Below are 27,388 nucleotides of genomic sequence, written 5' to 3'. Positions count from 1 at the left end.
GTTTATTTAACAGGTAAAGCACTCTCCAGCACAAAAAAATGAACAATACCAGATAAAACTCATTTGTCACTCTGAAGAGATGACAAATTCAGAAAGTCTCTCTGGTGGGTGGTCGCTCTGTTATCAGTCCCTCCGGCACTGGGAAGGGCTGCTGCTCAGAATAGGCCCCAGCAGGCTACAAAGTACGAACTCTCAGTGTTTCCCCGGGTCCCAGACCAGAGCAGGCTCGAACAGCTCAAAAAAAAGGGAAAGAAAAAGAGTCCAGGGAACGTCTCTGCCTCAGCTAGCCAAACCAACTAAAAAACAATGGAGCTCCGTGTTCTGCCCCATCCGTGCCCAGACACCACAGTGGAGGAGTGAGAGCAGGCTGATAACTAAACTCCATGCTTCTTCTTCTCCCCGCCTTCGCTCCCAGAGCCAGTCTTGAAGGCACAGAATATAATATCCATCACAAACAGAACACCTGACTGGGGATACAAGCATAACATCAACCTAGGACACTATTAACCAATTAAAGTTGCACACGAGGTCTGTAAAAACTCTATAAAAATGAGTTGTGTGAATAAAAAATTGGCTTTTCCTGCATGAAGAAAATGGAGTCTTGCCTGATTTATTCCAATAAGAATATGTGAGAGGAACAGCTCTGCAGACACCAAGGTCAGTGGAGAAGGAGGGGCAGGAGGTGCTCCAGGCACCGAAGCTGAGATTCCCCTGCAGCCCATGGTGAAGACCATGGTGAAGCAGCTGTGCCCTTGTAGCCCATGGAGGACCATGGGGATGCAGAGATCTACCTGCAGCCCTTGGAGGAGACCCATGCTGGAGCAGATGGATGCCTGAAAGAAGGCTGTAAACCTGTGGGAAACCCATGCTGGAGCAGGCTCTTGGCAGGGACCTGCAGACCTGTGGAAGGAGGTGCCCACACTGGAGCAGGATTGCTGGTAGAACTTATCACACCGTAGGGGATCCACAGTGGAGGAGGCTGTGTTTGAAGGACTGCACCCCATGGGAGAGTGACCCATGTTGCAGCAGTTCATGGAGAATTGTTGCCTATGGGATGGGCTCACATTGAAAAAGTTAATGGAGAAGTGTCTCCCATGGGAGAGACCCCATGTTGGAGCAGGCAAAGGCCTCCTCTCCCTGGGCAGCATCAGAAATAACATGTGATGAACTGACCATAACCCCCATTCCCCATCTCCCTGTGACACTGGGGGAGGAGGTAGAGCTGGGAAGGAGGGAGGGGTGGGGGGAAGGTGTTTTTTAGATTTATTTTACTTTTCATTTTCCTGCTCTGATTTTGTTAGCAATAAATTCAATTAATATCTCAGATTCAAGCCTGTTTTGTCCATAATGGTATTTGGTGCCTGATCTCTCCTGGTCCTTATCTCAACCCATGAACCCTTTGTTATATTTCCCCTCCCCTGTTCAGTTGTGGAGAGGAATGAGAGAGCAGCTTTGGTGGGTGTCTGGCACCCCGCCAGAGTCAACCCACTACACCAATCCATCCATACCTCTCAATAAATAATACTGCATTGTCACCTGATGCCCCAGCCATGTCCCCAGCACAGATTCCTCACTGAGACACCTAGCACCAATTTCCTTGCTGCCATCCTCCTTCCTACCTGGGCCAGTTCCACAACTAATAATGGTGTTAATAAGTTTTTATTTGTGGGGAAAGGAAAGGAGCTGGAGAGAGGAAGCTTTGCAGGGGAAAGGGAAGAGACATTCCTGGCTCATTCATCAGGCAGCTTTCCCCTTCCTCTTGTTTGCTGAGCTTTGACTGAGTCTGCCAGAGCTGTGAAGGAAAAAGGAAAAAAGAAAAAAAAAAAGAGAAACTAAAAAGCAAGAGGAGCTGAAAGGACAGGCAGAAGGAGAGATGTTATCTTGTCTCTGCTAATGATTCATTGTCAAAGGATGGGTAAATGGACGCAGAGAGCTAAGCATGATTGTGGACAGCACAGAGTGGGTTTGCTGGGGGATGCCAAAGGGGGCAGGAGTTAGGGGTAAGGGGATGCAACTGTACACAGGGGCATATGTGCTGATCAGCAGAAAGAGGAAAAAACCCAGTGAACCTGTCCTGAGGAAAGTGGAGGTCCCAAACCTTATAGGCCATGGTAACACCCCTTCCTGCCCTGGAACACCAGCCCATGTGTTTCATGAAGCTCATCAAAGGACAAGTACTCTGCATGATTAGGGAATTTTCACCCTGTCACAGAGCACCTGGCAGGGCCAGTCTGTGCAAATATCCTTGTCCTCTCCTGGGTAAAGCTAGAGGAGCTCACCACCTCCTCCTCGTCTGAGTCTACAGCCTGACTTTGGTTCTGGCAACCATCTCAGAGCCTGGCACCTATCACTACTAAAAAATAGGTGGTCGTGATCTCCTGGGTTGGCCCTGGGCATCACGATTACCTGACAGCGGCAAAAAATGATGGCAAGATGAAAACCTATTGCAGAGCCATGGAAGAGAAACAGCATGAATCAAGGTCACAACCCTGTGGAGCAAGCAGTCTCAGATCAACCACTTTGGGGCAGGAGTGCCAGAAGACTCAGGCGCACCCATGTCATCTAAGAGTCTTCTCTGACAAACAACACCACAGGGACAAAGCTGTCCTCCTAAGGAACGGAACAGAGATGTATTTTTAAGAAGCAGGCATAGAAAAATCCTGGCAGAACAAGGGCTGGTTTGTGTCATGACTGTGATGGGAAGCAGAGGGAAATGAGGACTGCTAGATGCCTAGATCTTCCCCATAAAGTGACACATACCTCCATGAGCAGAGATTTTGAGGAAGTTAGGCTATTCTTAAGCATCCCTCTCCCACCTTCTCCTCTGGATATGTATGCCCCATCACAATGCCTGCACTCTTTTTCACTGCTCCAGTCACCATCTGTGAGCCCTACGTACAATATTACTGTGAAGACAAAATGTTTATGATGTGTTTTCATTCAAAGAAAACTTCCCATATATGTTAAAAGTCACTGTCAGCAGTTTCTTTATGCTTCCTTTGCCAAGGGTCTAGCAGAGAACTTATTTTACAGCAAGTTATTTATGGTCTGACAGAAGCACTACTGACAATTTGAGATTCACAGCTCCAGCCCTGGGCAATGAGGCAGGTTTTTCTGAGAAAGTCTTCTACAGACAGCAACAGGAGACAAAACCACCATTAAAGCAGGATGGGGGAAAGCCCTCCTTGAGTTGCCTTTTCTGTTTGTCCTCACAAAGATATCCACCACCATCTCAAACCATGAGATTCTCAGGCTCTGAAACAAACTCATCTGGAGCTTGTGTTCTGAAATGTTCCCGACCCTGGTGGCAGGGCTAGATTTGTGCTGAACTAGGTGGGGAGTAAGGACATATGGAACCTTACTTCTCTGCTCTTCTCTCCCCTTAGTCCATCTCATCTATTCAGGTGACTTCACCAGCTTTAAGAAGCTTTTTAAGCCCCTTGGGTGGGGATTTTCATGACACTGGGACTGGCAAACTCAAATGTTGGGTTCACAATCCCAACTGTTGGGCTTTGCTAACCCTTGGACAAAGGGGTCTTGCTTGGAGCACATGCCCTTATTTAGCAGAAACACAATATGCAGGAAAAGCCAAGCATCGGTGCAGACTTAGGTACTTTTGAGGTGGGAAGTGTTGATGCTAGCAAAGCAAAACTCTAGGAGTCATAAAACAAACAGAATCATAAATGGCTTAGGTTAGAACGGACCTTAAAGATCATCTCATTCCAAATCCCCAGCCATGAGCAGGGACATCTTCGACTAGACCAGGTTGCTCCAAGCCCCATCTAACCTGGCCTTGAACGCTGCCAGGGATTGGGGGTGTGGCAGGATGTGTCCTCCCCCTCTCTACCACAGATAGTTGGTGCATAAAGAGATAACCTAGGGGCTGAAAGGCCCAGCAAGGGGTCATCCATGACACCAAAAGGGCTCAGGCCTCAGCTATGAATCATCATCTTAGTCTGGAGAGCAGATGTGGGAAGAGATAAAAGAAATATTCTTGACTGAGTGACACTGTTTTGCAAACTATAAGAGACACACAAGTTATCACAGAGGTAGAAGCCTTCTAAACACACACTCTGACAAGTGTTTGAGACTTGGATGCAGATTCTGTGGTTACTTTCCTGGGAATTGAGGGAAAGGATCTCAATGTGTGCTCCACCAACAACTGGATGGTAACATACATTGAATCCTAAGTTATATTATTTCTTTGCTAGCTGTAAAATTAATGGGTACCTTTAATCTCGCGCTGTATATATATCTACTAGTATTCTCTCATTTTGTCCTTATTCCTGTGTGGAATTAGTTTGTTTTAAGTCTTATGTCTGTTAGTTTTGTGTCTACTAAATAAATAATTAAATCTACAATAGACTGAATCAGCCATTATTAAAGAACTTGGGAACGAGAACAGGTTTTGGGGTGGTGGCTGCCTCAATAAAGCTACTGCCGCCTGCTGGAGGCCTGGGCAAAAGTAAGGGACTTATCTAAACCCCCACATCCTTTTGTAACAGGGGGCCACAGCTTCTTTGGGCAACCTGCTCCAGTGTCATTTATGAATCATGAGCACCTCAGAGCTGCAATGCAATAGCTTGGCTCACCAGTGGAGAAGGACAATATCTGAAGGCATTTACCTCCCTGAGGCAGGTATAAATGGGGCAGACAAGAACTCGAAAGGGCTCTCCGGTGCTATTCCTCATGGTACTGAAGACTTCACAGAGAAAGGTGATGAACCCCAGCCAGCGTTCCACATCCTGCTGCTGCAACTCCTCCCACATAGTGAGGTCCTTCTGCAAGAAAGACAGAGACAACAGGCTACATCAGCAAAACTGCATCACCATGGGAGAGGCAATGGCTGTCTGGAGAGAGAAATAAGAGAAAATTAAAATGGCGGGGGAGAAGGAAGACAGACAGACTGTCTCTTTAGTAACAGCAGGGAGATAACACATGTGGAGTAGCTGGAATTTCAACCCAGCAAAGCCACCAGAAAGCAGGTACTGGTAGAAATATTACCAACCTCATCAATATCTGTCATGGCTTGTGCTAGACATGGTGTCTCCCATGGCCTGCCATCCCCCCTGGACCGACATGGGGACTCTTTTCCATATGCACAACCAAGATCAAATAAAAGCAGGAACAAAGAGGTTAAATGAAATGCAGGAGAAAGACAATGAATGCTGGTGGCCATGCTGGGTTTGGTGGTCCAGGTGGAGTTGTCCAGCCTGTTCATTCCTCTATCTTCAGCACAACCAGTGTCTGGCCAGAAGCATCCTAATGGCCTGTCTGCTCCCTGGGGTCTCACAAAATTATGGTAATACTGGGTCCCTAACAGACCAGAAGAAGATCAGTGCAGCCTAGGCTTGGCATTGAAAGGTCACGCTGCTCCTGAGCTGATGGTTCCCATGACAAAGGATTATCCAAGTGACATGATTTATGGAGCTGGGGAGTCCTCCAGCTGGGGAGATGTCGTGGGTTGACACTTGCTGGATGCCAGGCACCCACAAAAGCCGCTCACTCACTCCCCTCTAAACCCTCTGCAGCTGGACAGAGGAGAGAAAATTTGACAAAGGGTTCATGAGTTGAGATAAGGACCTGGAGAGATGGTTCACTAAATACTATCAAGGGTGAAACAGGCTCAAATTAGAGATATAAGGTGAATTTATTACTAACAAAATCAAAGCAGGATAATAAGAAGTAAAACAAGACCTTAAAAAAACACCTTCCCCCCCCACTCCTCCCTCCTTCCCAGCTCTACCTCCTACCTGAGTGGTGCAAGGAGACAGGGAATGGGGGTTTTGGTCAGTTCATCACCCATTTATTTCTCTTGCTTCTCAGGGAGAGGAGTCCTTCCCCGACTGCACCATGGAGTTCCTCCCACAGGAGACATTTCTCTGCAATGTTCTCCAACGTGGCTCCATCTCACAAGCAACAGATCTCTGAGAACTGCTGCAGCGTGAGTCCATCCCACAGGCAACAGTACCCCTCAAACTGCTACAACATGGGTCACTCTTCCACGGGGTGCAGTCTTTCAAAGACAGGCAGCTCCAGCATGGGATCAGGGCCCCTCTCTTCACGGGTCTTCCACTGCATTACAGCCTCCTCTAGGCATCCACCTGCTCTGGCATGGGGTCCTCCACAGGCTGCAGGTGGATCTCTGCACCCCTGTGGACCACCATGGGCTGCAGAGGGACAGCTGCTTCACCATGGTCTGCACCACAGGCTGCAGAGGAATCTCAGCTCCGTTGCTTGGAGCACCTCCTCCCCCTCCTTCTTCACTGACCTTGCTGTTTGCATGCTGTTCTCCTCACACTGATGCCTTAAGTTTTAGCTTTCATATTTTTAGATTCTGTACTGCCTTAGTGTGTGAGTCTGAACTTCATATAAAGTGTTACTAAGTTCTCTTCACAGGGTAGTGAAACAGAGTGGAAATTTTCCAGAGTAGAAATCCATTTCGGATTTAGATGAAATGTGCCACTTTGAATTATTAAGTCTGTAGCGTGCAAGCATAACTGTTTTGGTCTGGGTACAAGACAGCCTGTTCTTGCAAGAAACCTATGCTCGAAAAAACTGCTTCAGCTGAAGGACAGAGATAAGAGGGGCCCCTTGAACTCTGAAACAGACGGAGACAGCAGCTGAGGCTGCGGGAGACAGGGCAGGGTGACCCAGGAGTTCTTTCAGTACTTTCTGATAAAAAAACTAGCTGCAAGTGTAAGGCAAAATCAGTAAAATGAATATGTATGAAACTATTGTGAAACTCTATGCATACAAATTAGTAAGGGAGACAAAAAGGATCGGGAGTTCTCAGGGGGGCGCATGTTCTTTAGGGAGACAACGATCCCCACATGCATCCAGCGCTGTAATAAACATAGTGGCTTTACAACTTTTACAGAGTTGTGGAGCTTTTTCTTTCCACAAATCAGTAGGTAGACAAAACAATCCCTTTCCAGCTTGAGAACCAAGGACAGCTGTTACAGCCTCAGGTCCAAAAAGCATAAACAATGGCGAATTGAAGAGAGCAATCCGGGAGGATGGGACTCCATAATCTGAAGCTTTAATTGGACAATTAACCCCAATATGTAAATGGACCAAAACTTATAAAAGTGTGAAGACTCATGACCAGTCATCCATCTTACGTCCATCTTGGGTCCATCTTGGGTGTAGCCACGGCCAGGCTCTTGTATTGCCCAAGGTGCATCCTTTAAAGTCCTTTTAACAAATACCTGTTTTATTCCTTTAACTCTGTCTAGTCTCTGTTCCAGGTCAGCCTCTCTATGCATCAGTTCTGGTACCCCAGATGGGACAGAAAGGCATCTGGAAAACCCCTGGGCCCAGAGGAACACCAAGCTGCCCCTGTACTCCTGCTGCCACTCCCAGGGGGGCCCCAGCTGCTGTCCAGAAGGTATCAAAGCCCTCTGACCTGGCATGGAGGCACATGAGTAACTGAATAAAGGTGGTATCTTGTTTATTTTAGCAGGTTTAGCACCTGAGTTAGGTGTTAAGAGATCTCTTGTAGTTTTGTTTAGTGTGGAAGGACCCTAGGGGGTCCAGGCAAAGCTGCTTTTGCTCTCCATCTTGTCTGCTAGAGTAGGTGGGGTTTTACCATTGCAGAAATAATGACTAGTGTGAGGCTAGCAGTGGCACAGTGGGTTAGGTTCTGAGCTGTGGCTTTGAAGGTCAAGAGTTCTAATCCTGTCTTTTACTTCTTTGTGCTTTCTCTCCCTGGTTACTTTTCTTACTCATAAGCTTTAAGATATAGGGAGTGTATTTTCTTGTGAATCTAATAGCAAAATTCTGAGAGATAGTCCCCTAAGGAATGGCATGACCTAACTAGTGGAGAGTCGTTGCTTTTTAAATCCAGACTTATCAGACTGTCAGAAAAAATGTGGCCGACTTATAGACTTGATAATGATGAGACATGGCCTGAATTCTGTAGCTTTGATAAGAAATTAATATCAAGCTTGGTCTCCTGCATACACAGGGACAAATATTTCGACAAGTTAGAGTATGCTAGGCTTTTTATGGTTTTATCATGTCAGCAAAGCCTACCAGCAAACAAAAAGGAACAACATATATTGGTTTTAAAGAAAAAAAAAGGGGAAAAGTAAAAAGGAACAGTCGATATTGAGCAGTGGGTGTAAAGGCAGAGGTGGAGTTAGACCTTGTCGCCCCTGCTATGAGGACAGGGCCAGTCCCAGATGTGCTTGCAGTGGGCCCAGGCCTGGGTTCAGGTGCAGCCCTTCAATCCCTGCCACCGCTCACCACCACCACCACCCCCACTACAGTCACTGCCATCGTCACAGCAAGGGGGGTCAAGGGGAGGGGATAGCCAGCATGTTCAGCCCATGGCACTGCCCCTAGAGGAGGAGATAGGGACTAAAGCCTTCTGCAGAGAAGGCAGAGAGGGGCCCTCCCATGGTGGAAGTGGTGCCTTCTCCACTCTCAGGCCTGTGAGATTTCATAGCAACCCCAAACATGGAGGAGCTGCCTCAGGAGATTACGTCATCAAAATATGCAGGGAACCAGCCTGATTCCCATGGAGATATAAGTCATGCTTAGCACTTTCTAGAACTGGGATTGGTTGAAGCAGATCTGCTACTACAGCAGAGTCAACAGAGACAGCTCTTGCTCAAGTAGCTCCGAGGAGGAGGATGAGATTATTGCTGCCCTGAACAAACAAAGGAGGGGAAAGACAGCTAAAAAGGCCATCAAAGAATGCAGCCCCATAGCAAAATGTACTAGGTCGAAAAAGGAAAAAGGAAAATAACTGGTTTTGCAAGCTCTGTTGCGGCAACCAGTTGGCAACCAGGGGCCAATATATGTAACGGTTCCATACTCCCTTATGGAGTTAGAGCAGTGCAAGATTACTGTGGGGAACTATAAAGAGAATCCAGATAAGGCAGAAAAAATATTAGAAAGGGCAATTAACTCACAAAACCCTGACTGGGCTGATTTGAACTCTATGTTAGATGCATTACTTGATCCCACTGAGAGACAAATGGTTAATAAAGCCATTGCAACGTCAATAGAGGCTAGCATAGCAAAGGGGTTGATTCAAGGCACAGTTACACAGATATTACCACTAGAAAATCCAGGGTGGGAGCTGAACTTTCCTGAACATATGGTGAGGTTAAAATGACATCAAAGTCTCATGGTATATGGGTCAAAACATGGTGTTCCTAAAGCTATATATTGGTCAAAGCTTTAAGAAGTAAGGCAAAATTATGATGAATCACCCACTGATTTTTTAAATAGGTTAAGGGAAACTGCCATCAAATATACAGATCTAGTTTCTGAATCATCTGATGGGAAAGCACATCTAATTCTCTTGTTTAGGGGTCAAGCTACAAACGATATAAGAGAGCTGCAAAAGACAGAGGGAGTTCAAGACATAGATAAACATCTAGAGGTTGCCTGGAAGGTATTTTGAGATGGGCCCAACTGAAAGAGTTAAACCCCAACCTAGTAAAAAGGCAACTGGGGAAAAGTCATCCAAGAAAACTTCCCCTACGGAGAAAGATCAGTGTGCCTATTGTAAAAAATGGGGACATTGGAAGAATGACTGTCCAGCATTGAAAGAAAAATCCCCAGTTCCCCAACTCCCAGTAGTACAAAGCTCAAGCAGCTCAAGTTCCAAGTAATGGGGACTGAAGGCTACCCCCCCAGGGGAGCCTTCAGTTATAGCTAAGCTGTGGAAAGATGTCATTGAATTTTTCATAGATACTGGAGTGGCATATTCTGTGTTAAATACCTTAGAAGGGAAACTGAGTCACAATTCTGTACATGTTGTTGGGGTGACCAGGGTAAGCAAAACATGGCCTTTCTTCCAACTGTTAAAATTCAAACTGGGGAAGCACTGGATAACTCATCAATTCCTCAATATGCCTAACTCCCCATAACCATTGCTGAGGAGGGATTTGCTAGAAAAATTGGAAGCAGAAATTAAATTTAGAAAGGGAAAGGGTGTACGAGTTGTAATTCCTGAATCTAAATTCATCCAAGTTGCAGCATTTTTTATACAGGAAAAATGAGGTGAAATCCCCACTGAAATTGAAAATGTGGTCAATCCAATAGTGTGGGCCAGTGATATCCCAGGAAGATCCGAATGGGCAGAACCAGTGAGTATTGCACTCAAACCAGGAGCCACACTGGTAAGGTGTAGCTATGATATTTTATGAAAAATCCTTTTGCCAGGATTTTTCCCCTCCTGAGGAGCTGAGGGCCTCGGGAAAGAAATGTAAACAATAACTATCTGCTGCTGTGGAATGCAACAGGTGCATCTGTGATTGGTGCATGTTGGTTGTTTCTAATTAAGAGCCAATCACAGATGCAGCTGCATCGGGCTCTGAGAGTCGCAAGATTTTGTTATGCATTCTATTCTATTCTTGTTCTTTGTAGCCTTCTGATCATTCTTTTCTCTCTGTTCTTTTAGTATAGTTTTAATGTAGTATTTTAGTATAATATATAACATAATAAATCAGCCATCTGAGAAAATGGAGACAAGCCTCATGTCTCCACACATGGAGTGTTCACCTCAACATTAAGGCAGAAACAATATTCTTTGAAATTAGAGAACCATAAGGGACTGGTATCTGTAATTGAAAAATTCCTACAACATGGTTTATTAGTGCAATGTGAGTCCAAATACAACATGCCCATATTAGCTGTTAAAAAAGCAGATCATAAGAATTATAGATTAGTACAAGATTTAAGAGCAATTAAGAGAGTTAGAGGACATACACCCAGTGGTAGCCAATCCCTACACCCTTTTGACCACACTGACAGACGAATTAGGGTGGTTTACTGTTGTAGACCTGAAGGATGCCTTTTTCTGCATTGCCGTGCACAAAAACAGCCAAGAGCTCTTTGCTTTTGAGTGGGAAACTCCCGAGACAGGTGGGAAAAGTCAACTTACTTGGACAGTTTTACCCCAAGGTTTCAAGAATAGCCCAACAACATCTGGAAAACAGCTAGCAAAGGAATTAGAAGACTCAAAAAATCAGGGGCCAGAAGGAGTTATTCCTCAATATGTGGATGGCATCTGATTGTGGCCAGAACCAGAGATGACTCTATACCATTTACTGTAAGTTTATTAAACTTCTTGGGATTGAATGGGTACAGAGTTTCTAATGACAAAGCACAGATTGCTAAAAAAGCAGTAGTTTACTTGGGGCTTAAGATCTTTTGTGGACACTGACAGCTCAGCAAAAAATGCAAAGAAGTCATCTGTTGACCCCCAGAACCCCATACCGTAAGAGAAATGCAAGCTTTCCTGGGAATGGGAGGTTGGTGTCATTTATGGATATCAAATTATGGACTGTTGGTTAAAACCCCCATATGGAGCATTAAAAGCAGCCAAAAAAGAAATTATCACATGGACAGAAAACACTAGAGCAGCTTTTAAACAGCTGAAATGTTCTCTAATGTCAGCTCCAGCGCTGGGACTGCCAGACTTAACTAAACCTTTTGAACATTTTACATATGAGAGACTGAATGTGGCTTTGGGGGTACTAGCAGAGCACCTCGGGAACCAACAGAGGGCCGTAGCCTACTTTTCCAAACAGCTAGACAATGTTGTCCAAGGCTGGCCAGGGTGCCTGAAGGCTGTGGCGGCTACTGTCGTCTTGATCCTGGAAGCCTGAAAACTCACCCTTGGGCGACACATTGTAGTGCATGTACTCCATGCAGTAGCAACTGTACTGGAACAAAAGGGGGGACATTGGCTGTCTGGCAACCGGATGCTTAAATATCAATCACTATTATTAGAATGGGATGTTACCTTGAAAACAACTTCTGTTTTTAACCCTGCCATGTTTCTGTCCTCCACCTTAATTGACAATATACCTGAGCATGACCGTTTACAGACAACTGAAGAGGTTTATTGTTGTTATGATATTTTTTGAAAAATCCTTTTGCCAGGATTTTCTCTTGAAAAGCTGAGGAACCTCAGGAAAGAAATGTAAACAATAATTATCTGCTGCTGTGGAATGCAGCAGGTACACCTTTGATTGTTCCATGTAGATTGTTTTCACTCAATGACCAATCACAGCCACCTGTGTCGAGGTTGTGATCAGTCACAAGATTTTGTTATTCATTCCTTTCTATTATTTTCCAGCCTTCAGATGAATCCTTTCTCTCTATTCTTTTTAGTATAGTTTTAATATAGCATTTTAATATAATATCATAATATAATAAAAGAGCCTTCTGAAACATGGAGTCAAGATTCTCATCTCTTCCCTCATCCTGGCACTCTCGAACACAACCATAGTCTATTTCAGCCAACCAGACCTGAAAGATGTGCCCCTGGAAAATCCAGACTGGGAGGACCCAGGACAAGGCGATCGAGGCAAAGGCCCTTCCAGCAGATGTCTCATCACGGAAAGCTGAACCGATTGCACTGATGAGAATCCTAGACCTGAGTGAAGGAAAGGAGGTAAATATATGGACTGACTCTAAATATGCATTTAGTGTTGTCCATGCCCATGGAGCCATCTGGAAGGAGAAAGGACTTCTGAACACTCAAGGTAATCAAACCAAACATGCTGAACAAATCCTTACCCTCTTAGAGAGCATTAAAAAAACCCACAGAAGTAGCTATCATGCATTGTAGAGGTCAGCAAAAAGGGAAAACCACTCCAGAACTGAAAAATTGTTTTGCTGATAAAGCAGCAAGAGGGATTGCATAAAAAAGCATTCTCATAGTAATTCTACAAAAAAGATTGATTTGTCAGGGTTCACCCCAAAATATGACCAAGAAGACCACAAGCTAATTAAGTTCCTTAAAGCTGAGATCACAGAAAGTGGACGGGCTGTTACACTAGCAATCAGGTTGTAGTCCCACCCCTGATCCTTCAGGAACTAGCTCAGAGACAACATGAAAGCACACATTTTGGGGTTGAAAATCTTTTGAAACATCTAAAAAAGGTCATAATAGGAAAGGGAATGACTGATATTGTACAATCAGTAGTAAGCAAATGTGAAATCTGGTGTAAGAACAACCCTGATACAAGGAAAAGAGTTGTGTTAGGAGTGACAAAGGCAGGGGATTTCCCTGGAAATTACTGGCAAATAGATTTTGGGGAGTTACTATGCAAAGAGGGATACCAGTGTGTACTGGTATTAGTGGACACCTTCAGTGGATGGTCAGAGGCTTACCCTTGTCGCACTAACACAGCCAAGAAAGTGATGAAAGTTTTGCTCAATCATATAATTCCAAGTTTCAGGGTTCCCTTGGGCATGTCATCAGATAGGGGACCACACTTGGTGGCAGCAGTAGATAACTAAGTTAGCCGGATTTTGGGAATTTCTTGGGATCTGCATACACCTTATAGACTCCAAGTGAGTGGTAAAGTTGAATGTATGAATGGGACTCTGAAAACACAAATTAGCAAAATTTGTCAGGAAACATCAATTTCATGGGTTCAAGCCTTGCCTATAGCTTTACTGAGAATCCGCAGACAACTGAGGCAGAAGGATAACATCAGTCCCTATAAAATATTGTATAGCAGGCTATATCAGATTCCGCATATTCCAGGTGAAATTCACATGAAGGGGAAACTTGATTTGCAGAAATATCTAATGGCTTTAGTTTCCACTTTGCAGAAGCTCCAGAATTACATCATGCTATCTCAGACGCATAGGACTGGACACATCTGCACATCCCTTCCAACCTGGAGACTGGGTCTATGTTAAGTGGTGGGAAGTGTTCCTCTACAAGCCAAGTGGAGAGGACCATTCCAAGTCCTGCTGACCACCCTCACCGCAGTCAAAGTTGCTGGCAAAGGCCCCTGGATTCACTACTCCAGAGTTAAGAAAGCTTCTGCTTTTGAAACAACTGTAAAAACAGAGAATAATGCAGACAAAAATGTGTTTTAAATGATTCCTCTTCTGTGCCTAAGGAACTGTTCATAATAATCATTATTCTTCTTTGCATTATACCCAACTGTGTAAGACATTACTACTGTTAGATATTTATTACTGCTTATTATTGTTTATCATTATTATAGTTAGTTATTTACTATTGTTAGGTATTTACTGTTATTTGATATTTATCTGTTGTTAGATATTTACTGTTAGTTATTTGCTATTGTTAGATACTTATCTGTTATTAAATAGCTGTTATTAGTAGATATTTAGAATAGACACTTGACAAGGTAAAGGCCTTGTCAAGCCTCTAAAGGGGAGAAATGGTGCCTTAAATTTTAGCTTTCATATTTTTAGATTCTGTACTGCCTTAGTATGAGTCTGAACTCTATATAAATTAAGTTCTCTTCACAGGGTAGGTAGACAAAACAATCCTTTTCTAGCTTGAGAACCAAGGACAGCCGTTACAGCCTCAGGCCCAAAAAGTATAAACAATGGCGAATTGAAGAGAGCAAACCTGGAGGATGGGACTTCATAACCTGAAGCTGTAATTGGACAATTAACCCCAATATGTAAATGGACCACAACTTATAAAAGTGTGAAGACTCATGTCGCATCGCGTTGCAACAGAGTTCATCATGTCCAGGGAGAGTGCAGCTGCCAGTGCCAGGCATGGGAACAAAATGAGATGGGTCTTCGTTTCATAAAGCTTGAGAATCCACTTATTACCCCTGGGGATGGGACAAAGACAGCCATCACCTTCCCGGGCAGGAAATGAGGGATATGGAAAGACAGGGGGCAAAGAAGGACGCAGGACAGCGAGAGGATGATAGCACTCCCGCGTTACCTCTGGATGGATTCCGTCCCTTGTTCTGCCTTCAGGAAAAGGGGGACAGGGTGGCAGAGAGGGACACAGGGTGACGGAGACACAGTAGCAACTCTGTGCCATCCTGGCAGTTTTCACTCCTTGCCGCACTCTTAGGAACAAAAGTGTAAGGAAAGATATGGGTAGCTTCACAGAAACTGAAAAACGTGGGGGTTCACAGGAGGGGGGACCACTGATCTAGGGCATTGATGTGCTGCATGCAATCGTCCATAACCATCCATAAGTAGCCCTCAAGGCTTTACCATCCATAAGCTGCAGCAGACGTGTCAGGAAAGTTAACAAGAGTCCGTCAAATGGTCCTTTTTGCAGGCAGACTAGCTGCTTGTAGCTCTTAAAAACTGCCTCCCATGAAAATCAAAAAAACTTAAACTATTCATAAACGCCTCCCTGAGTGATGGTAGATGTCAGTCCCATCACCTGGTCCCAGTAAGCTGGTCCCCTTACTGGGAATTCCCCTCACCTTTTACCCCCATGTTTTTAAGGTCACTTTCAACCTGGCTTCTTGCCAAGGTACTATTGAGTCTTCCTTTTTAAGATGGTGGTCCCACAAAGTGTAGCAGTCAGTAGGTGACTTATGGGGTGCCGATCATGCTGTCCTCACTGGTTGCCTGCATTCTCCACCATTTGTTGCGTCGCGTTGCAACAGAGTTCATCATGTCCAGGGAGACTGCAGCTGCCGGTGCTGGGCATGGAAACAAAACGAGATGGGTCTTTGTTTCATAAAGCTTGAGAATACATTTATTACCCCCAGGGATGAGGGGCAGGATGAAGAGGAAAGACTGGGAAAAGGCAGGGTCATGGGGTTTTTATAGGGTATCGCAGGGGTAGAGTTTAGGGTTTGGTCAAGGAAGGAGTTATTAGCAACACAAGAAGGGTAAAATCAAATTCCCGCCTCTTTGGAACGGGAGTACTCCACAGACTCGTGACCAGTCGTTCATCTTGTGTCCATTTTGGGTCCATCTTGGGTGTAGCCACGGCCAGGCTTTTGTATTGCCCAAGGTGTATCCTTTAAATGCCTTTTAATAAATACCTGTTTTATTCCTTTAACTCTGTCTAGTCTCTGTTCCTGGTCAGCCTCTCTAGGCATCAACATGTTCTCACTTTGCTGTTCTCAAGTCATAATTAAAACTGCCCCACATCCTTTCTTATTATTTTTTCGTAAATATGTTATTACAGAGGCATTACCACCATTTCTAATTGGCCTAGCCTTGGCCAGCGGCATGTCCATCTTTGGAGTCACCAGGGATTGGCTCTGCTGGGCATGATGGAAGCTTCTAGCAGCTTCTCACAGAGGCCACCTCTGTGCCCACCCCCCCTACCAAAAAACAGGCCATGCAACCCAATACAAGAGAAAAAAAAAAAGAAGGTTTCCCAAAGGCAGGATATGAAAAGGGATGTTTATGTTGGGAGTGTGTGGCAAAAAGAAAAGCAAATAAAAACCTTTCTAAAGGATGGCACAAGAGAATGCATTGCACTCAGAGACAAGAGGATTTCCCTGTGCTCTCTGCAATGCTACAGAGCTTCTTGCATGATGTCCCATGTGATTTTGTTTGTCTGTCTCCATGGTGACCATTCCTTGGTATTTAAAAGTAGTAGACACTACATAGCAGAAAATTAAAGAACAGGACAAGTTTGTTATCAGCACTGTGTGTTCCCAGTGCATGTTGCACGACATTTGAAATTCAGCAACTAAATAAGAAGTTATCCTTTATCTTTTTCATCTCTGTTTATTCCTACTGACTGAGACAAAGTGCTTTGCTGTTGTGAATGCTCTGACCTGATGCTGTATTCTGCAAAGCCAGAGAGCTATAAAGCCACCACACCAAAGTTTGCTCTAATGGCCTGGACAACACATAGGGGATATTTCTTTTGAAATAAAGTTAAGTAAAGCAGCTGCTAAAGAAAGAGAGGCAAAATTATTTACATGACACAACTCTATGCATAGAAGATCCAAGACAGGAGCTATTTATATTTTTCATTACAAAAGGAAAAAAAATTACACCTGCAGGAAGAAGCTTTGTAAAATAACTGAGGCACTTATTAACCAGACAGTGATGACTAATTTATCTCTATACCCATTTCTGTAAGGCAATTGCCCAACTGTGTCTGTGACTCTGAAGTCAACCTGCAACAAGATGTTGTTGGGTCTTTTCAGACACTCTGGGGAAGTTTGCAGAGTTCATGCCTTTATTATCCAGACAGTCCCATGGAGGAGAGAGTTATTTGCCAGCTCAGGTTATCACCCGAAGGTTACCAAATTATTCATTCTGGAGTTTTCATTTGAATTTTAATTCTAAAAAATGTCAGATAAATGATGTCCTGACTACTGAGAAATTAAAAAAACAAGTGATAGCATCCCATGTCCCTCTTCTGCCTCATCCACCCATAAGGTGAAAAAAAAAAACACCCTTTGAACCCTGGAGCCGATCTTTGTTGCCCTGAGACGTCTCCCTCCCCTGACACTGAGCTGTCTTCCACATCTGTCTTAGGGTGACTTTATGATACTGTATCCCTTATCGTCTGCTTTATGCCCAGACATGAGTCCTGGACCTTTAAGTGAGGTCCGTGAGAGAGGGGGAAGGTGGTGGAATTCTTTTGGTGGCCTGTGTTCAAAACATAGATAACTAGCTCGTTTTTTTCGCCCGGCTCTCAGCTCTTTTCTCAAGAGAGAGACAGAGAGTTAAAATTCTTTACTTTGAGCTAGCTTTTTGTTTGTTAGCTGAGACAAGAAGTTTTCCCAGGACTGTGGCTTCTTCTCCTGGAACTGTTCAACTTTGCTCTGGTCTGAAACACCAGAACATCGCCAGCCCCCCCCCCCCCCCATGTCGGGGCCCAGAGGTCAGATTCAGATCCCAGAAGGAGCTGAGCGGCACTTACAGAAAAGACTCTGAATTTACCAACTCTTCTCCACAACAAAAATTTTATTATCTAACAATATTCGTTCTTTTTCGTGCTTGCGAGCACCCTGCTTGTTAAATAAACAGTTTTTTTCACTTTCCTCCGAGCCTGCTTTGGAGACATGGGCTGCTGGAACCTGCCTTCTATTAGAGGATACACTCATTTCAGGATGTTTCCTCATCATTTGTCCAAAACCAGGGCAATATCTCACATGGCTCTGGCCCCCAAGCCATACTGCCCCTTCCAGGTTGGATGTGCTCCAACAGCTCTCTTGTCCTGCCTGAGAAGGTCCACACTGATGCACTCAGGGAACAGTATAGTATTTCAGGATCCTTGGGGCATGCTAGGAAATTCCTAGTATCTTGGGATAACCACATGGGCTCTGTGGTCCCATATTACTAGGAAAGAATAAAAATCACCACAGGAAACTCTCTTCCTTCCTGTTTCTGCTTCAAGAACATCGCCCTTCTCCACAGCCTTGCAAGAGAGAAAACTGACTCTTCAACATTTTAAGAAAATATTTTCTGTAACAAAACCCCATCAAACCAACCAACCCAACAAAACATTTCCATAAAATAACCGTCAAACCAAACCAAACTCATCAGGCCTGGGATGGGAGCTGAACAGGAAGGAATGCCACCACTCAGTACCCTCTTTTTTCATCCTATGGGACCCAGTGGGTGATGCCACCAAACAGAGACACCAATGAACACTGCCCGCAACTTTGTATCTGAAGAAGACCCTTGTATAAGAAAAGGGAGTGGGGTCTTTTTTTTTTTCTGCTTGTGCAGACTTTGATGGACCTCCATGAAGAACAGGAGCAGGGGATGGAACATGAGGTGGATTCAAAGGACACTGTGAAAAATATTTTGTGATTCGTGGCAATTGGCAATGGAATCAGCAAATGCTTGTATCTGCTGTGTCGAAAGTGGACGCATTCCCTGGAATTGTAGAAAAAGGCCAATTGGCAGCACAGGGGAAAACCAATCTGGACTGCTGAAGAGTGGAAAGACATCGTTGCACTCAGAATCCAGCTGAGGTGGGGAAATATCTGAAAAAAATTGCACTGAAAACTCTAAAAAGAAGAAACTCATTGCAATGTGCTGGGCCCTGTCTAATGCTTACTGCACACTGCTAGATACTGTAGGGCAGCAGATACAGCCAGAAGGGCAGGAGGATGAATCAGCAGACACCCCAGTCACTGAGGCTGCAGTTAAACCAGATGGGGAGCCTAAGCCAATAGCATTTGCCCCTGTCCAGAGAAGGAAACACAAAAGCAAATCTATTCACCCAGCGGATGATGATGGGGAGCCAGGATCCTCACAGCCAGCAGGGGAATCCAAACCAGAAATCATTACTGAGTCTCTGTCCATAGAAAGCCTTCACAGTCTAAGAAAAGATTATGCTTGACAGGCTGATGAATCTATATTAAGTTGGTTGGTCCCAATATGGGATGCCGCAGGTGATGGACGGTACTGAAGAGAGGCATTTGGGATCTCTGTCATGTGATGTGGGTATTGACCAAGGGATGACCAGGGGGCCCAAAGATCTGAGTCTCTGGACATGGCTCTTAAGAAGCATGAAGCAAAGATACCTGTGTCAAGAAGATCTCCAGCTGCAGCAAAACTCTTGGAAGACCATGGAACAAGGGATTCAACACTTGAGAGAATTGGTGGTGATAATTTTCTCAGATGGCCAAACAATTAAGAGTCCAGACATGGTAAAATGTATGCCAGTGATGTGGCTGAAACTTGTGCAACCCGCGCCACAAGAATACACCCCTGCTTTAGCAATGGTGAAGTGGAATGAGGGGGACTAGACAGTAAATACTATGGTGGGGAGGCTCCGAGCTGTATTGGGTCTGACTGAGGTACATTTCACAGCCCTTACAGTGCTGTGCTTTGCATTAGTAGCTGGATGGGGGTTGATAACAGACCAATGTTCTGGCTACTGCCGAGTAGTGCTGTCCCTCTGACATTCCTTTCCCCATCAAAGGCGATGGGAGTGGGCAAGATCTTGGAAGCGGACATAACCAGGCCAGCTGATCCAAATTAGCCAAAGAGATATTCCATACCATAGGGCATCAGCTCAGATATATAAAGCTAAGGAAGAGAGGGGGAGCATTCGTGATTTTTCAATGTTTGCCTTCCGGCGGAACCATTACACGTGCTGAAGCCCTGCTTCCCAGGAAGTGTCTGAACATCACTGCTGATGGGAATTAGAGACTGACTTTTTTTCCTCTAGCTTATATGTGTGTAGACTCGCACTTATTTCTTTCCTTTCACTGTAATAAACTGTCTTATCTCACCCTGCTGGTTGTTTACATCTTATTCTCTCCCCTCTCCCACTGGGAAAGGGAGTGATAGAGCAACTTAGTGGGCACTGGGCACCCAGCCAAGGTGAACCCGCTACATGGGCGTATGAAGACACTGTGCACAGCCTAACACAAGCAAGAATCTCAGCTGTGGAAACAAGTCTGTCAGAGCATACACAGAAAATGGAAGATGGGATTGAGGACACTCATCAGAAACTCAGGAAAGAGCTTAAAAAGGACCTTCTCCAAATCTCATAGGTTCAGACTAGAGGCCCTGTTATTAGAAGCAGACGTCCCACAGCTGGGGAGAGGGTACACCCCATGAGCCGACCTGTGGTTCTTCCTGTGTGACTGTGGGGAAAACATGAGGAGGTAGGATAGAAAACCCACTTCTGCCCTGGCAGCAGGGGTGCATGAAATGAAGGAGGGCAATATTCAGAGAGGGAGTCCCACCAGAAGGGATGTAACTCCAGTTTCCCATAGCCAAGCTTCCAGGCACAACAGAAGGAAGGATGACATGTCTGATCCCCTTGAAGGAACTTCTAGAATGTATGCCCAGAAAGAGAATGATAACCAGGGCTAGAGAGGCCCTGGCTCTAGCCAGGTAGAGGCATGGGAGAATTGTGTCTTTTGGACTGTGTGGATCTGATGGCCTGGCACATCAGAACCACGAAAATATGAGGCCTTGGTTGACAGTGGTGTGCAGTGCACATTAATCCCATCGAGACATGTGGGGGCAGAATCTCTATTGCTGATGTGACAGGGGGATCACGGGATTTGACTTTGGTGGAAGCTGTGGTGAGCCTGACTGGAAATGAGTGGAAGAAACACCCTGTTGTGACTGGCCCAGAGTCCCCGTGCATTTTGGGCATAAACTTCCTCCAAAGTGAGTATTTCAAAGACCCAAAGGGACTCAGGTAGGTGTTTGGGATAGCTGCTGTGGAGACAGAGAGTGTTAAGCAATTGAACACCTTGCCTGGACTATCAAAGAACCCATATCTAGTGGGCCTTCTGAAGGTGGAAGAGCAACAAGTACCAATTGCCACTTCGACAGTGCACTTCAGGCAGCACTGGACAACTCGAGATGCTGTGATTCTCATCCACAAGATGATCCGTGAGCTGGAGAGCCAAAGGGTGGTCAGCAAAACCCACTCACCCTTCAACAGCCCCATTTGGCCTGTGAGTAAATCTGAAGGAGAATGGAGATTGACAGCGGACTATCGTGCCTTGAATGAAGTGACTCCACCTCTGAGCGCTGCTGTGCCAGACATGTTGGAGCTCCAATATGAGCTGGAGTCCAAAGCAGTGAAGTGGCATGCCACTAATGGCATTGCAAAAGCATTTTTCTTCATTCCTCCAGCAGCAGAGTACAGGCCTCAGTTTACCTTCACCTGGAGGAGCTGGAAGTACACCTGGAACCGATTGCCCCAGGAGTGGAATCATAGTCCCACCATTTGCAGACTGCACTGGAATATTATGAGGCTCTGGAACATCTGCAGTACATCGATGACATCATTGCAAGAGGAGTGGCCGAAGCTCTACCTCTACACTGACTCATGGATAGTAGCCAATGCTCTGTGGGGGTGGCTGGAATTGTAGAAAAAGGCCAATTGGCAGCACAGGGGAAAACCAATCTGGACTGCTGAAGAGTGGAAAGACATCGTTGCACGGGTAGAGAAGCTACATGCACAGGTCCGTTATGTGGATGCCCAGGTCCCCAAGAGTCAGGGTAATGAGGAGCATCAAAACAATGAAGAGGTGGATCAGGCTACAAAAATAAAGGTGTCACAGAGACTTTCAGATTGGCAACATAAGGGAGAGTTGTTCCTAGCTCGGTGACCCCATGATGCCACTGACCATCAGGGCAGAAGTGCCACGTATAAGTGGGCATGAGACCAAGTGGTGCATCTAACCATGGGCTGTATCTCTCAAGTTATCCATGATTATGAAACGTGTGCTGCAATCAAGCAGGCCAAGTGGGTGAAACCCCTGTGATATGGAGGAAAGTGGTCCAAATATAAGTATGGGGATAGATTTGCAGAAAGGAAAAAAAACTCCACAACTTTGTAAAAGTTGTAAAGCCGGTATGTTTATTACAGCACTGGACATATGTGGGGATCATTCCCCCTTAAAGAACATGCCCACCCCTGAGAATTCCCAATCATTTTTTATCCCCCTTGCTGGTACATATGCATAGAATTTCACAGTAGGTTCATAGATATTAATTTTACTGGTTTCCTGATAGACTTGCAGCTAGTTTTTTTTAATCAGAAAGTACAGAAAGAACTCCTGGGTCATCTTGCCCTGTCTCCCTCAGCCTCAGCTTTTTTTTTTTTTTTTGTCTGTTTCAAAGTTCAAGGGGTCCCTCTTATCTGTCTCACATTTTTCTTTCAGCTGAGGCAGTTTTTTCAAACATAGGTTTTTTTGCGAGAACAGGCAGTCTTGGGCACAAGCAAGCTACAGACTTAATAACTCAAAACAGCACATTTCAGCTAAATCCGAAATGGATTTCCACCCTACTAAATTTCCACTCTGTTTCAGGATGTGAAAAATGTTTTTGTGATTCGTGTCAATTGGCAATGGAATCAGCAAATGCTTGTATCTGCTGTGTCGAAAGTGGACGCATTCCCTGGAATAGCTACAAAGAACGGTTTTGAAACTTTCTGACCGAATAGCCAAATAAAGCATCGAACAAGAAAATAGAAGAAGTATAGTAGAGTAAAGAGATGAGGTAGCAAAACTACTGATGCTTAGAATAAAATAGAGGAAGTTGTGGTAAAGCTAAGGGATATTGCAACAAAGTGACTAAATGCTTATGTATAATAAAAAGCTTGATGCACTTGTATGAGACTAAAATTATGTAGCAGACACTGGTGAAGGGCCTCCCTCCAGACAACCACAAGATGGAAAGGAAGCCAACGACCACCTGGAAAGATCATGAAATTGCTGATCCCAGCTTATTGATATTTTCTGATTCGGACCAGCACAAGCACACTGGAAAATGCTTTGTAGGCTTAAAAACAGTATGTATACTTTGCCGAACTTGTAAGTGGTGTGCGCAGTTAGTGGAGTGGTGACTCCCCGGCCACCCAGCGCTGCTTGCTTGCTTTCTTTAAAATAAAAGATATAAAAATGAAATTTGGTTTGGCTGTCGAAATTTTATATTAGTCACCCATGAACATTTTCACCTAGGTTGGGCACAATTTTGCAAAATGAGATTGTTTGCATGTTGTCTGCAAAAGGGATGTGTGATGTTGCTTCCTTCGACAAAGTAGAAAAAGCACCTTTTCAGTGGTAGGGATTACATTTTTTGGACCATGCCTGCCTAGAGGCAAGAGTTTTGCTTGTCAGGAGATGCGATTCTGTGAACCTTTATGGTAGCTGGACTTGCAGTGCTACAGTTGTCTTGAATCATCCTGAGATACCAACCTGCTTCAGTCCCACAAGGCAGTGCTACACCACTGTCACGGTGCGCACGAGGTAGGTGGTCCAGGGAGCTTTGTCCTTAAATTTGGCCTTTAGACAGTAGGTTTGTCCAGTACCATAGCACGCACACAGGCAAGCCAACCTGAATGTCACCCATGCAGAGGTGTTCCATCTTCCTTGGGTGTCCATGTTTGAGGAAACCACTGCTCTCATCTAGGTATTTAACCAATGGAGTTATGGGTGCAATTCATCTGGCTGCATGTTGGCCATGGTCCCAGGAGGATCTGCAACCCATCATGCTGGACTTTGAGAACATGAAAAGCAACTCAATTGCTTCTCCAAAAGGTGTGCAATAAAAGCGGAGGAGCCAGACCAACAGTGTGGGAGAGGTGAAGAGCTGGTCAGCAGCAAAGAGCAGCTCAGCAGAGAACCAAACCCATATCCTGTGTGCCTGGGGCACATCCAAAGGAGCCATGCCCTAACCCACAGACCTCTGCACTACTGATGAGGAGCCTTGAGCAGGCTGAAGAGCACTGAAACCAGACGGCCGGGTCACTGCCCTGCCCTGTGAACTTTATTTGCTCTGGAAATGCCTCATGGAGTTATATAAAAATAACGTGTGGATTGGCTTGTCCCATGCTTATGTAGTGATGTCAGGGCAGTAAACAAATTATATTTCATGAGTTTGGCTGTATTTTTAAACATGAATTGTATTACTAATTTGGGGGTGCTCTGGTCTGTAGATAATCTGGATGTGTTTAATGGATGACCTTCCTTCAGTGCCTATAGTTTAAAATAAATTGTATTTATAACAGGGTTGACCTCCCTTCTCTGCCTGGTTTGATAGAAGAGTTCATTGGAAAACCATATGGCAAGTGGAGGGATCCCAAGGAGACCTCTAAAGAGGTTTCATACAGGAAAATTTTGGGGCATATGAGACAGGGGGTTAGAAATTTAACTTGGGGTAGAAACCAATTTTGGATTTAGCTGAAGTGTGCTGTTTAAACTTGTTTAGTCTGTTAACTTGCTATGCTCAAAAAAGGCCTGCAGAGAAAACAAAGGAGATTCAAGTCTACTTAGAAAAGAATGCAAGCTTCCAAGCTGAAGAGAGATAAGGACCCCCCACCAGACCTTGGAACTGAAGCAGACAAAAAACTGAAGCTGGGTTGCAGACACAGCAATGTTACAGTTCCTGGAGAAATGCATGGGTTCATAAAAACTGATAAGACAGTTTTAATATGAAATGAGGCTAGGAAATGAATATGCATGAACCTATCGTGAAACTTTATGTATATGCGACAAGTTAGAAAATAAAATAGACTTGAGAATTCTCGGGGGTGCATATGTCCTTTGGGGAGCTATCCTGTGTGAAAAACAGGTTCACTCTCCTGTGAAAATTTAAAAAGTTTAATAAAGGTCAATAGGAGACAAAAGACAGTAAAGCAAAGATTATGGCCCCGGGTGCATCTTGGCACTCAGCCAAGAGCACACCCTCACCTTCGGGGATACCCCTTAAATACCTTTTCCATTATGTCAGCCCGTTGCATATTCATAGACCCTTATGCGTATGCATAAACTAATTTACATTTTCCAGGAATTATTTTACATGGCCCCTCCTTGGGTCTTCCTTTTTAGAGCATGTGTATTTCTTGGCTGTGGTTTTGGCTCCTTCTCCTTATCGCTTCCAGTCTGGGCCTTGGTCCATACTTTCTTCAGACTGCAGATGCTGATAGTTGGCATATCAATAGCAGGGTCTTCATTACGTGTTCACTGGATGTTATCCCGACCAAACAGACAGTTCACTCCTAACTATATCAGTTATCACTACTACTATGTCTAAGCTTTTGTTAATAGCATAAATAAAAGCAAAGTTATTTTAACATTATACATATAACATTCATCTTAATATTTGTGAAAAGCCAACAACATTATATGTATTTATAACACCTGCATGTGTCTAACACTGGAATAAATCATACCAGCTTTACAGCTTTTGCAAGTTGTAGAGGTTTTTTTTTGCAAATCACACAGACCTGAAGGCTTAGTATCTTCATCAAGTTGGGCCTCACCACAGGTGATGGGGAGGTCAGGGTGGCCCATGTTCATGCATGATAAAGATGGGCCATGGCTCTACCCATTCTCTGACATCTCCCATTGGACCTTTTCTAAACTTGGCTGAAGCTTCTGCCAGCATGGAAATAGAAAATGCCTTTATCTTAGAGGACTTCACTCTTGCACCTAAGTGAAAGCCTACTCCTCATCTCCATATAGATGCAGCTCATGCAATGTTATACTTTTCTGGCCTGGACATGAAATATCTTCAAGACAAGGACCAAGCTAGAAGAACCAAGAAGACTAGCCATTCTATGGGAGAGGAGGAAAATCCATCCTCTACCATTTTTGATGGGCAGCAAAGTCAAGCAGAACAACAATCAAACCCTCCTAGAAAAGGTTCCATAAATGAAATTTTGAACACTTAACATCACCGCATTATTCCCTGTTTATAATTTAAATACTACTTGCATTTAGGTCCTGGCTTGGAGGAGGCTCTGGAGCATAGCTTTGCTTTCTGGGGAGTATAACCTAGTGAGATGAGTAGTTTATAGCACTGGAATTTGGAAGAAGCTCAGGAGGTGCTGTGTGTCAGAGACTGAAATGGTTCATGACTTAAACATTGTTATGAAGGGGTTTTGCCCATTGTCTTAGGTTACAATGTAAGATTCAACCAAAAGTATGTATTATATCACCACCTGTTAAAACTAGGTCGCGCAGTGTTCTTTATCTCTTCCATGACCCATCCCTCATAACTCCCACGGAGAGGGTATCTTCTGTTAATGGGCCATCAAGCCTCACTGCATGACTCAAAATTATAACATCCCATTGTGAGATGCACAAAGGGAGGAGCCAAGCATTCCTACCTGGATATAATTTGAGGTTTGCAATACCCACAGCAGCTTTATCCACTGAATTCCCAGAGGACAAGAGCTCCATAACCACCACTGGACCTTCAGAGGAAGATCAAACCCTTCTACAGGATCACTGCTTCAACAGAACCACATCTATCACTTCAAGAGGACTGCAGCCACCATTTAATCAGACTGCTACCAACACCTGACTAACAGGGTGTCAGGTTGCATTCTCACTCTGTCAGTGTTCCTGTATTATTGCATTTATTTTAATTTTCCTATTAAATTGTATTTCTGACTTAGGATCTTCCAATGGCTTGCTTTCAAACTACTACAACGATTATAGCAAAAACTGTATAAAGAAGCTACAACCACAGAAGCCCACCTCTCCTTCAAGATGCCCGACTGGAACTTTGGACTGTGAGTTAAGTCACCTAGATAAGATAAAGGGGACACTATTGTTCAATCATCTCAGGTCTAGGGAGATGCAAACAAGGTTGAGGAAAAGGAATGCATCCACAAGAAAGCCAAACGCTCCCTGGCTGGATTTGGGGTGGGGGCGACCACAGCCCACAGAAGCCAGGTTTTCACAGACTTCTCTGCCATCAGGAGGGGAAGGAGGAGGTTTTGGGTGTGTGGCATAACCTCTGGTCAGAGGCACTGAACACCCATCCTCCCTTACACAAACTGACCTAGTGGTGAAACCCCCAACCCCGGAAAGGCCATATCCACAGGACACTCATTTGAGAAGCAGCTAAGAGGGTGTCATAATCCATCAAAGACCCCCCAAAGTGCTCCCCAGAGGCCTTGCACCACAGGACTGCATGTGATGCAAAATGATGCAGGAGATCCAGAGTCTGCTGCAAGAGACTGCCCCCTTCCCACCAGGGAAGGTACCTGGGTATTCCCACCTGACCTAAATGAATATTAATTAATCAGATTCTATGCTTTTTGGGGGACCATCACCACCAAGAAGACCAGATGGAGAGGATCAATGGAACATTGTTGGGATCAACAGGGTGGTGATATTTTCTTTAATCTGTCTCTATCACTCTCTTTCTGTCCCCCCACCTCTTTTCTATTTATTTCTCTTCCTTTCTCTCTTTC

General features: G+C 44.7%; 1 protein-coding gene across 2 annotated transcripts in view; it reads right to left on the bottom strand.

Moving 5' to 3' along the window:
• LOC135289027 (CBP80/20-dependent translation initiation factor-like) overlaps positions 1-6,387 on the bottom strand; it is a 32,422-nt gene extending 26,035 nt beyond the window's left edge. Inside the window, exons 1-2 of one of the 2 annotated variants that reach the window (XM_064402413.1) lie at positions 5,754-6,387; positions 4,626-4,781 (exon numbers count right to left, since the gene is read on the bottom strand). In XM_064402413.1, coding sequence (XP_064258483.1) covers positions 4,626-4,769 — 144 coding nt within the window. In that variant the 5' untranslated portion in view covers positions 4,770-4,781; positions 5,754-6,387. The remainder of the gene's footprint in view (positions 1-4,625; positions 4,782-5,753) is intronic. The other variant, XM_064402412.1, reaches the window with a different exon arrangement.
• Between the last annotated feature and the right edge of the window lie 21,001 nt (positions 6,388-27,388).

The sequence above is a fragment of the Passer domesticus genome, chromosome W (genome assembly GCF_036417665.1).
Source record: "Passer domesticus isolate bPasDom1 chromosome W, bPasDom1.hap1, whole genome shotgun sequence".
In the NCBI taxonomy this organism is placed as follows: Eukaryota; Metazoa; Chordata; class Aves; order Passeriformes; family Passeridae; genus Passer; species Passer domesticus.
Note: the sequence above shows the minus strand (reverse complement) of the source record. Positions and strands in the feature narration are given on the sequence as shown.